Source organism: Lycorma delicatula, chromosome 1 (genome assembly GCF_047948215.1).
Source record: "Lycorma delicatula isolate Av1 chromosome 1, ASM4794821v1, whole genome shotgun sequence".
Lineage (NCBI taxonomy): Eukaryota > Metazoa > Arthropoda > Insecta > Hemiptera > Fulgoridae > Lycorma > Lycorma delicatula.
Window position 1 is genome coordinate 339,392,594 of NC_134455.1, and position 12,856 is coordinate 339,405,449.

Genomic DNA, 12,856 nt, shown 5'->3' on the forward strand with positions numbered 1-12,856 from the left:
CAGTAAAAAAAAATTTTGTTTGTGAAGAATGTTCTTAACCTAAATATGAAATGATGAATTTCAAAACTATCTAATTGTCTTTTTTTTTTCAAATTTATAAAACTAAATTTTTTTCATTTCTACAAAAGTATACTAGTGGAATAAGTAGAAAAAAACCACAAAGAAACTGGTGGAATGGTCAAATTTAACAGGCTGTGGCTGTGTACAGAATGAAATTTATGTGAACCAACATGGTTCTGATTTGAGGTGACATTTTTGTGTAAAGATTGTGTTTGTTTAACATAACTCTTATAGTGATTGAACATGACCACAACAAAAATTGGACTTTTATGAATTTTGAACCGTTCACTATTTATTAGCTATCAAACTTTTAATGTTTTTATTATAGAATGATGATATCTATATATATAAAAATCAATGTTTGTCTGTCTGTTCCAACTTAACTCGAGATCTACCAGACAGATTTGTCTGAAATTTTGCACACCTACACTTTGAAGCCCTGCGGTGAACATAAACTAATTTTTTTGGACCTCCGACATAACGGTTGCGAGTTATTGGGATTAAAGTTACTTTTTTCCATTTTGACAACATTGGATTCATTTGTTCGCATGCTTTAAAAGTTAAATTTCATGTGATTTTAGTTTGTTTTTTCAATTCGATGCGGATTCGTTTTCCAATTTTGACAACAAAATTTAAAACACTTTATTTTTCCTTAAAGCTTATTTAATTTTCAAAATGACTGATTTTCAAGAAAAATGTAATTTTAGCTAACATTTTTTTCAACATTTAATTGATTAATTTTGAAAAGGGGCTGAAGTTTTAACGTACAGTTATTCCTAAGTTTCAATTGATTTAGCGCACAAGCATATGTAATTTTTATGATTCATTCATTTACAGTTTTTTACAGCTGTTTAAAACATAAATAAATAGCTTGTGGGGGGTTTCCCCCCTCAGTTAAAAAAAATTAAAAATCACGTTGTTTTTTTCCAAATTATCTACCGAAAATGTTTTCACAGTTGTTATATGGGAGTTATTTTTTGAGGGGGTTTGAGGCAGGCCCCATGTCGGTAAATTAAAAAAAAATGGATTTTCTGTTATCAGATAACGTATCTAAATTGCATGAAATTTTTTATAAAAACAGTAAGCTCTTAACTTGGAGTAAAGTTGATAACGTCAAAAATTTTCCAGTTGAAAAAGGAACTTTGGAAACCTGGAAAACCAAAGCGCCAAGCGAAGCGAGGCCTGGCTGGGAGGTCCGGCGAAGCCGGGCCGAGCGGCTAGTTTTTTAATAAATCTTTAATATTTTGTACAAATTTGTTTTATTATTTGCAACTAACTGAAGTAGCTAGTAGCAAAATCATCTAATTAAGCAAAATTGCTGCAAAAGTAGCTAATTATAATTTTCAAATGTTATTTAAAATTATTGGAGTGTGATGTATTTGTTATTATTTACTTATTTAGTATTGTGTAATTTTCTGAAAATTGTAATAATATAGACATCATCAAAGTCACTATTATTACAAAGAAATAAACAGTCTCGCATTTTCTGAACTTTTTAGGTTGCTTTAATTAGATGGTTTTGCAACTCATCAAACCAAATGAAAATAATTTAGGTACATACCTTTTGTGCTAAAAAAGTTTCTAATATCCATCTTAGATTACTATTGTTACGGGATTGTGATCTGAACTGGGTCAAATGCGCCAACTCACTCAATTGGTCAATTGCCCAGATTGCTGTACTTAAATAGGGAATGAAGGTAGAACTTTTCTGTTCAATCCAACCTCAAACATTCTATAATCTTTGAGTTTCACCACAGACCATCCAGACCTTAAACCGCCAGTTCCCCACTTGTTTACCAGAGAGTGCTCCCGCCATGATTCAAACATGCTTTCTTGCCGTGCAACACTATTATAACCTACTGATATTGATCTGTCATTTTTTGTTTGACTAAATGAGCCAGGGGGGGCAAGCGCCCACCATGGTTATGCCTATGTTATTGAATATTAAAATCTGATTATGAAAAATATTACGCATTTACATAAAACTTTGAAAACGGATTTTTTGGGTCTCAAAAAGATCTACACTAGATTTGTTAAAAGCCCAAAATATGGCAATCCCTAGAATCCCCACCACAAATATCATAAGGAGTAATTTAGATATTGCAATATTTGAACCATTCTTTTTCAAAATGATTTCTAAGTAAAGGAACAAGAAGAAACTTTATGGTCTAAGATGTTTAGACTCTTGCTTCCCATTGCTCCCAGCTGCAGTACTTTTTTTAATGATGGCTGATTAAAAAAAAAAAGGCAAAGGTAATGTTTTCCTGATATTTCATACTAAGATGTAAAATAAAATGTAAGTTTCAACTCAGAAATAGGATATTTCACGTTTAAAAACAATAATTGTAATTGCTGTTTTTAAGAGCACATCTTACAAACAGCAATTGCAATTATTATTTTTAACAGATGGTAAGTTTAAAAATTTTGGGGTCACTAGAAAATGTTTGATTCTTAACTTGGGCAGCAAAAAAGTTTCAGAATCAGTGCTGTAGCTCTTATCCTCTAGCCCCTAACCTCTTACCCCTTTACAATAAACAAAATAATCGACCAGTCTGATTGTGACTGAATATACAGGATGTATCACAAAGTTTTTCTTGGACTTTCATAACCTATTCTACCCGTGAAAATAATGGAAAGATTAAAAATAAACATATGTCCTAAAATGCTTCATTTGTGAGTTACAGCTAGTGAAAACTTTCACTCAGATTTCAGCTACCCCGGTGAAGTAAGGTCAAACTGAAATTTTTAGGACATTAATTATGAGACAGAATTAGTGATTTTGTATGGTTTTTGACCTGAATAATCAGATAAAATTGGTCCATCGGACAAAATTGGTCCCAGAACCATATTTGCAGTCGTTTTTGAGAAATTTGGGTGAAAACTCATAAATGGGCTAAAACACTCTTGGGTTTTTATGTTTCACATACAGTAACTTTGTTAAACGGGTGATAAACACTTAAAACTTTTAAACAAAACTTGTAGAGAATTTAATTTTGAACATAATTATGTAAGATTAGATGAATAAAACAAGAAAAGTTAGAAAAATTCAAATGTTATTTAGAAAAGTATATTACTAACTATATTTATGAGAAAAATTTCCTGTTTAATGTAAACAAAAATTTAAATAAAATTTTTTTTTGGTGATGTGAAAAATTTGTAAAAACAGATATTATTGTTAATAATTGCTTTTAAAAAATTAAAAAAAAACTGGAAATTACACAAAAATTGTAAAATAAAAATAAATATATAAAAAATTACCTAAATAATAGTTTTTTTTTTTGTTAACAGAAGTACAATAAATTGTTTGAAAAATTATTATTTCAAAGTTGGCAATAAGATAACAATAGCTAATCAACAATGTATGATACTGTGTTAGTGTTTAAATCAGACTGTAAGGTACTTTAAGAATATTGGGTACTGTGAACTGTGCTGTCATTAACGAAGGTTTTATGTGAATTTTAATTTGAACGTGATTGTTTTGCCATTGAATTAATGCCATACTTATGTACAACAGAGGAATACACTGATATGGTATTCATTTTGGGTATGTGTAATGTATGTGTAAAGCTTCAGGTGATGCAGTAGAACATGAAATATGTTTAATCACAGCGATTCCAGATCCCAAAACAATTAGTCCAACTTTTTGAAATCTTTGGGAAACAGATTCACTACCTAGTACTCGTACTAGCTAAGAACAATCTCCAACATGACATCATTATTGATGAAATTATTATCGAGATAGTTCAGTGCAGTCCAGGTGTCAGTACACAATGCCTTTCTAAGCGGATCAGAGTTTTGCATTCGACTATTTGGAAGACACTGAAACATGTTTTATCCTTATCACAGCCAGTTCAACATCTACATCCAGGAGATGGTGTCCTTCACTTGGAGTTCTCTATCTGGTGGAATACAAATTGACAACTCCACAAGTGTGTTTTGTTTACTGATAAGGCAAATTTCATTCGAGATGGTGTCAACAACTTATGTAGTGAGCATACATGGGCAGAAGTAAATCTTCAGAAACTATGGAAGATAATTTTCAACACCAATTTAGCGTCAATGTATGGTACAAGTTTCTTCACATCAGTTGTTTGGATCAGTTCATATTATGTGGCCGCTTAAATGCTGAGATCTGTTTGCACTTTCTTAAAAAAAAATTACTGCAGCTGCTTGAAGATTTTCCTCTAGTGCTGAGATGCAAAGTATACTTCCAGCATGATGGCATGCATCCCTAGTTCTCTTGTGCCTTTTCCACTCACTTAAACATAATTTCCCTGAGTAATAGATAGATCATGGAGGTTCACATTCCTGACTACCAAGATTGCCTTATCTAACATATTTAGATTTTTGCATCTGGGGATGAGTGACAAATAAAAAATATCATTAAATGTTACACATACAATGACAAAACAAAAATTCATTCTCATGAATTAATTGCCTATGGCTGACATTGTTTGCTCTTGAATTTCACATTCTTGGGAGATGTTGAGTATCTCCATTCTGTGGACTTGTTTTGATTCCTGTGCAATGTGAGAAATCCATGTGTCATCACCAGTAACAGTTCTACTTAAAAACGGATTGCCTTCATTGGCGTCATCTGAAAAAGTGTTAAGTACTGGCTAAATGTTTGTTTTTGTACAACTGATGTCAGCATTCTTGGTACCCAGTGTCAGCTCAAGTTCCGATAATTTAAGCATACTGACAGTTTCATAGAGAACACTTTGTGAAGTTAAAGGAGATTCACTATATAGTGATCAATTTGTAAACTATTCTCAGACTTTCGTTAACTCTTTACACCAGGTCATCAGTAACATCAGATGGTCGCCCACATTGTGTACATTTGTACAACCCTTTTTTAATTGTCCTAACCCATTTTCTCACCATTCCATCAGACATAATATTATTTCCATACATTTCCCTAATTTGTCAATGAATTTTGGTTGCTTTCATACCTCTTGGATTCAGGAAACAAATTACAGCATGTATTTCATAATAAATAGCAATGTCTATAGTCATAGGCATTTTAAACACTCGCAGGAAACTTTAAACAATCACCTAATGGCACCTGTAACAAGCCAGTTGACGTAGTTAGTTATTCAGTGTACATGCACAAAATGGCGGCACCCATGTTGCAGCAGATGCATATCAAAACAGTACTTAAAAAAAAAACATACCTTGTATTTCCATACAAATTCCCAGTGGAGGTGAATGAGACTGCCTTAGAATATTTCAGTGCTTAATTACAGTAAAATCCCTTTTTTTTTTAATCTATTCATCTTACTCTAATTTTGTGTCATTTACTTGCCAATGTAACTTCAAAATTTTGTATTCTTGTTCTAGCAATAAATTTTGAAAAGAGGTTAAAACTAAATTAAAACTCAAAGCGTAAGATGAAATACTGTACTTGATGAAATGTTCGTCAAATAAAAACAAAACACTGGATTTAGTACTAGAACATGTAAATAAAATTAAACTGAACTTTGCAAGATATGTTTGTGTTAAAATTTTATGTTGACAGAAGTTATGACAAAAAAATTGTTCGCTCAATGTTCAGTAGTAAATATTTTATAATAAGTTAAAGAAAAACTTAATACAAATATTATATATATTTTATAGCATTAAAGAAAAAATAAAATTTATTTAAAATAAATCTTATTTTTCTTCTTTTTTTTATGAATAATCATATTAACATATTACTTTTTCTCTCATTTATCATTAGTGAAATTGGGATTATTCAAAGTTAGGATTTATGTCTAAACTATAATTCTTTTTATTATCTAACAGTTAATTGATATTTTTTGCCCTGCTGTGAATAAGAATTGTTTGTATCTTTTGCCAGTGCCACAGTTTTCTCTCATTTTTAATAAGTACTTTCTCATCATTTTTAGTTAACAGATTCCTCATAATTTCTTTATCAACATTATTTTCTTGACTCTGAAGTAAATATCAGTGAAAGTAATTATTACTTATTTAATTATAAGTAAGTTATTATTAAGCCTTCAAATTGAAATGCTTTTGGACTCTTTTTTTCTAAAGTCCTCCCCATGCATTAATGATGATAATTTATAGCTTTGTCTCCACCCATTTTTAGATAGCATGTTTTGTATTTCTGGCTTTAATAAATAATCTTACTAATGTTTAATAAAATTGAAAAATATAAAAAAAATAGTTATATAAAAGTTATATAAAATATAACTAATCAAAATGTAACCATTGTGTTATTTTGTACATTCTTTTTTAATCTGTGTTCAGCCTTCAAATACAGCTAAAAACTCAACTTCATATATTTCAGGTTCGTGACCCTTCTAATTAAAAACATTGAAATATTCAATCTGTTCTGTTTTATACTGTGCTTCTAGGACCAGTAAAAGCTAATAATATAGAATTCCTGTGTTTGCTTTTAGGTACCTTGTTTATTTAAGCCTGTTCATTAATAAAACTTTTAAGTTCTGTGATAATTAAAAAACTTAATTTTCAAAAAACTGTTATTCTTCAATGAGTAAACTACTAAATATTTTTAAAAAACTTTTAGATTCAGTGTCCCCTCCATGACCATCCCTTGTTCCTTCAGTTACAAAAATATGATCAGCCTTTTACAATTAGCAAAAATCTAAAAAAAAAATGTAATGTAAGAAAATAAATCCATATAAATTGAAATGAGGAATCCATATAAATTATGAAATTAAATTAATTATTCAAATTTTGAATAATTAATAATTCATAATAATTATGATTAATTGATTATTTATTCAAATTATGAAATCCATATAAATTTAAGCCTTTGTGTATATAGATGTTCATAATTACAGTTTTTTCTTATATTTTAGTGTTAAAAAATAGAACTGACGCAAACAAGCCCAGTGGTATACAAAGTTGTATAATTTTAGTAGTTAATTTTTTGTTTATTTAACATTAATCTTGTGTGGTTAGCTAATGTTAACCATGATTGAAATATATTCTTTTAACATAATATTTATAAAAATACACTCCTTATCTAACAATTAAACTGCAAAAATAAAGCACCAAAATTTGGAATAACATTGTACTAATATTCTTTGAAACTTGAATAAGGTGCAAGTACAGTATAGTAAAAAGTTGTACACCTTTTTCTGCTTATCACATTTACTTATGAGCAGATGATGATAGTGCATGGTCTCATAAGTAGATATGCTCCTCATTATATAGTAAAATTTTCACTATTTCACACCACTTCATCATTGGATGGTGAGCCATTTTTTGAATTTAATCAGCACTATTCATTTATGACCAATTTTTTCCCACTTTTTGCTATTTATCCTTCTTTATATGTAGCTAGGTATTTTTTATTTCATATATAGAAGTTTTAATTTTGATAAATTGTTAGTAAATTGTTGTAAAATAATTAATTTTTTTTTTCAGATCTTTACGGGTTAATTTCTTTCCTTCAAGTAAAACCATATTCTGAAATGGATGATAGGAATAGGTTGGTAAAAACAAAAGAAATAATGTTCAAATTGATACCACACTTGATGTGGCGGATGAGTAAGGTTGATGTAATTAATGAACTCGGGGTTCCTCCGCAGAGTGTAAAAGTTCATTGGCTGAAATTTTCACCTGTAGAGTCTCATTTCTATCAGAAACAACATTCTGATTGCACAAAACTTTTCATGGAAAAATTGACCACGTATGTATTTAAAAGTTTAATGGGAATGATAATATAATAAGTATGCTGAAATAAAAAAATTAAAATATAGAATTAGAGAAAAAATAATTTATTAATAAAATCTTATTTAATTAAATTATTTTTGTATGAAATTGTTTGAAAAGATAGATTTTTGAATTTCCGTATCTTTTCTTTTTACTGATGTTTGACTTTTTCAACATGAATTTTTGAAAAAAATCTGGTGTCAGAATATTGTTGAAAAACAGTAGGAAGTTTTTGAAAATATTTTTTGGAAGTAGTATTTAATAGGAATAAAATGTGAATATTAAAAAAAAAAAAACACTCAGGCAATTCTTCAATAATACGTGACTTTTATAGTTAAATATAAAAATTTTAATTTAATTTGTTCAGAACATTTTTAATCTTCTGAAAAAAAAAATAACCCCACCGGACTAGTCGAGTTATGAATTTGTAGTTGCAAATCAGTTGTTTAATAGCTGATTTTTAAAGTTGAAGATTCTGAGGTTCAAATCCTAATAAAAGTTTATTGCTTGTATACAGATTTAAATACCAGACAATGGAAATACTTAGTGTACTTTGGTGTTGGTGTTCAATTAACCACAAATCTCAGGAATGGTCGGCCTGAGTCTAGAAGACTACTCATTTACTTGTCATATATATCATCATCTCATTAGGCTGCAGGAGGGTTGTTTATTGTTCACTAGTTAAACAGATTTCAATGTATTCATTGGGAAATTAAGAAAATTGAAAATAAATTTAAAGCAAATTCCTGAAAAATGAATTTGTGAAAGATCTTATATAAGAAATAAGTAGATTGGTGTTGCATATTTAGGGCAGCAGAGTTGTTAATTAAGTATTGGCAGTAATAATAAATCATAACACGACTAGTATGTAAAAAATAAGTTATTAAAAATGTTGTTTGTAAGCAATTTGGTTTAAAATGTTTATTTTTTTGACAGAAAAACAATAAATTTTTCACCAAACTTCAGTATTCCATTCATTACTTCTAATCCTGATTTATTAAAATTCTAGCTACCATTTTTACTTGTTCTTCCTTTGTTACTTATCTGACTACACCTAACTATCCTCCACATGCCCTAGAGAAATAACAAGAATTGTGGTATCAGTTACTAATATTCCAGCTTTTGTTCTTTCTACTTGGAAATGAATTCATGTAATTCTTTTAAATTTATTTCAGTAATGTGTTTTGTTTATAAATTCAAAGTTAGGTAGTTAAAGAATTTAATTGTTGTTAGGAAACTTATACTACAGAATAAATAACTTCATTCATCATTATGTTAATACATTGTTGCTTGGCATTAGAAAGTGGTACATTCCTGATATACAAAGAAAGATAGCAGAATTAAATGTAGATTTCTTATTATGTGTTAGAAGTAACAAAGGCGTTTTTTCAGTTTTTCAATTAATATTTGATATGACATTTAAAAACCTATTTTAGAAGGTTTATTGGTCATCATTTCTATATACAGTATACATAGTGCAGGTGAAATGGTAGGCTGTAAAAACATAAAATTATTTTCTGTGAAGAATATTTCAAATCTGGCCCTCCATTTACAAATGACTAAGGTTGTAAACACTAGGATATAAATTGAAAAAATTTATGTGTAGAGTGAGGCAATTCTCAATAATTTTTTATGACCCACATGAAATTTTCCAACATGTTTTAGGTATTTTTGTAACTATAACTTCAGTATAAACAAAAACATGTTGTGGTGCTTTTTACAAATGCAACTAGCAATCTTTTTTCTCTACTGTAGAAATTAGTTTTTTCTTTAAATAAATCTATCTATAATTAAAATCTCATTTTTAGATGAATGAAGTACCATTTATTTAGGTCTAGTAATTTTCAGTTAGTAAGCAATCGAAATAAAAACTTATATATTTCTTATATTATTTTTTTTTGTATTTTCCTAATAAAAATTTTTGTTTTATTCTGTCAGTTTTTTTTGTTTGAGCAGATTTTTTTTTATTTAGTACTAATAATGTACTAAAAATGTCCTACTATTGTTTTCCTAGAAGTAATATATAAATAACTTTTATAATTATTTATTACTTAAATAAATATTAAATGCCTTATTTATACTTTAAAATTATAATTTAATAAACAAACTTTTAAATGAATATAAAGTGTTTTGAAATAGTAAACCAAATTTTGTTATCATGCTATAAACTATACTAGTATCACAATACAAAATGTATCTATAATATGTCTTTTCTTACAAATAATTTATTAATGAATAATATACTATATTGAATAGATAATTTGTTCATCTTTATATATATATGCATTTTCAAAATGCAAAAAAAAACTATTATATTCAGAGTAGAAAAATGGTCAAAGAAATTATTAAAAATGTGATATTAATGTTTTCTTTTTTTAGAATAGTTTGTATATTAATTAGTATTTATTATGTAAAAATTCAAGATTTGATAAAAAAATATATGGAGAATTTTAGTTTTTCTCAAAAAATCGTTATTTATTCATTAATATTAATTTTGTCATTTCAAAGTACTCCTCTTTAGATGTAATACATTTGTGCCAGTGCTTTTTCCAGTCTTTGAAACACTCCTGGAACACATGGTTCGATATGGCATTTAGCTCCTTCTGCGATTCTGACTTATTTTCTATCTTGACAAAACATTTTCCTTTCAGCTTGGGGAATAGGAAGAAATCACAGGTGACCATGTCCAGTAAATACAATGGCTGAAGTAACATAATGGTGTTTTTAGCCAAAAATTCACAAGCAAGCAGACCAGGTGAACTGCCATGAATTGTTTCACCACAAATCTGGGCATTCCCTGGATTGCTTCACACAGTATAGAACTTCCAGATAGTACTCCTTATTGACCTTTTTTAATGATTTGTTCTTGGTGGCAAGAATTCATGATACGCTAAGCAATTGAAATCAACGAACATACTGATCAGATCCTTCACTTTCAATAGAACTAAGCAAGCTTTTTTCAGTCTTGTCTTTTCTTGAAGCTTCCGTTGGGACATTGTGCCTTGGTTTTGATGTCAAACCTATGCACTAATGTTTCATCAGTTATGAGCCATTTCAGCAGTTCTGAATCACTGTTCATTTCATTGAGCAACTCATGAGTAATGTTCATTTGACACTGCTTTTGGTTGAAATTCATCAATTTTGGAACAAATTTTGTTGTCACATGTTTAATGCTCAAAAAATTTGAAAAAATTGCTTGGCATGAGCCAAACGTTATGGAAACATTATCTGCAAACTTTCTTGATAGTGATTTGGTGATTGTCCGTAATCATATCCTTCAGTTTTTCAATGCTGTTATCAGTTATTGATGTGCTGGGATGTCCAGGCCGCTCTTCATCTTAACATCATCATGGCCCTCTTGGAAATGTTGGTACCACTTGTAAATGTTTGTTTTATTCATAGAAGAATCAGCAAAAGCAGCATTCAATATTTCCAATGCGGTACTGTACTTATTCCATTCTTAAAGCAAAATTTAATACAAATTCTTTGTTCCATTTTTTCCCATAAGTTAAAAATCGCCATCCCATCTAAAAATCATTCATCTCATCCTCTGAAACATAGCTTGATTTGTTGGTTATCAGTAAATCAAAAAACCTCGGATGTTTAAGAACGTAACAATGGATAAACTTCCAGTTAAATACAGAAACCAAACTTGTGCATAGATGACATTTGAAGTATTAAAGTGTAATACCAAGATCATTTCATTCCTTCTGTAAAAGAGTATATCTAAGAGAACACAATCTTCTTCAGAAAGCTCTCTTGCTTATGGATAATGCTCCTGGTCATTCCAGTGAAGTTGAAGACTTGAAATTTAAAACCCAGGATGAGTTCATTGAGCTTATTTACTTGCCAGCTAATACGACAGCATTTATTCAGTCAGTTGACCAGAATGTGAAAAATGATAGTCACATTATAAAAACCAGTCACGGATTTAGTAAGCTAAGCGTCTGATATTTTTGCTAGCTTGTCAAACAGCAATATGAAAGTTGCATTTTTAACTTTTCATACATTTGGAGAAAAGTACCTGTGAGTACTGCAATTAAGTCATGGAGATCACTGTGGCCATCACATCCTATTATAACTAAAAGATGAAAATGATACTAGTGAACTGACAATCTTAAGGAAGTTGTAGAAATTCTATCGACAATTCCACCGGATGCAGGCATGAATAAGCCTGTGGAAAAACACAGTTTAGAGGAAAGTACAGTCTTGGCTTCAAGATGATGAAGATCCGAAACTCTCTTATGATATAATCGCTAGAATTTTACAAATTGATAAATCTGAAGAAGAAACAACTGTTGAGCAAACTTTGCCAAAAATTACTGTACGATGCAAAGAAGCATCATTCAACACCTGCATTAATTGGGCTGAAGAAAGAAATATTGATACAGACGAATATATTTTATTAAAAAAAATTACGTGAAAAGATTTTTCAAGAATCATTCATGACAAAAAACTATATTCTTTTTTCAAGCCCGTGTAACCAAAAATTATGTTAATTATGTTTTATTGCACAAGTTTAATTCAGTATATTAAATTAATTGTAAGATTGTACTGTATAATGTTTTATTGTAAGAGTGTAGGCTATTCAATGTTATTGTTTTGTTCATCAACCAAATATTATGCAATGAGTAGTTTAATAATTGCAATACTGCACAAATACTGTATTTATTTTAATTTGTAAGAAAGGTTATTATTTTTCATAAAAAGATTTTTAAAGATTGTTTTTGTTAATACTAACAAAATACAATTTTTTGTAGTATAGTTATTACAATAATTACCCTATGTATTATTTTTTAAAGAATCCAATACTGTAATTTAAAAAATTCTATTGTGTTTTTTAAAGATTTTTATTTATTTTTTGTTAATATTATACTGCACAAAATACAATTCTTTTTGTTTATATTACTGTAAGATATAGTTATTACAAAAATGACTATTTTTAATAAAAAAAAAACAAAAAAAACAGTAATTTAGTAAAAATTCAAATGCGTTTTCATTATTTTCTATACAGTAGTATACATGTATTTGCAAAAATTCAGTAATCTGGCATTTTTGGTAATTTGGCATCCCCCTTGGTCATGACCACCACTGGATTACTGAGACTACT

General features: G+C 29.0%; 1 protein-coding gene across 4 annotated transcripts in view; it reads left to right on the plus strand.

Moving 5' to 3' along the window:
- Nucleotides 1-12,856, plus strand: part of LOC142334330 (E3 ubiquitin-protein ligase SHPRH) — a 126,951-nt gene that overhangs the window by 48,733 nt on the left and 65,362 nt on the right. For all 4 annotated transcript variants that reach the window (XM_075382282.1, XM_075382283.1, XM_075382280.1 and 1 more), the window contains one exon: nucleotides 7,459-7,723. In XM_075382282.1, coding sequence (XP_075238397.1) covers nucleotides 7,459-7,723 — 265 coding nt within the window. The remainder of the gene's footprint in view (nucleotides 1-7,458; nucleotides 7,724-12,856) is intronic.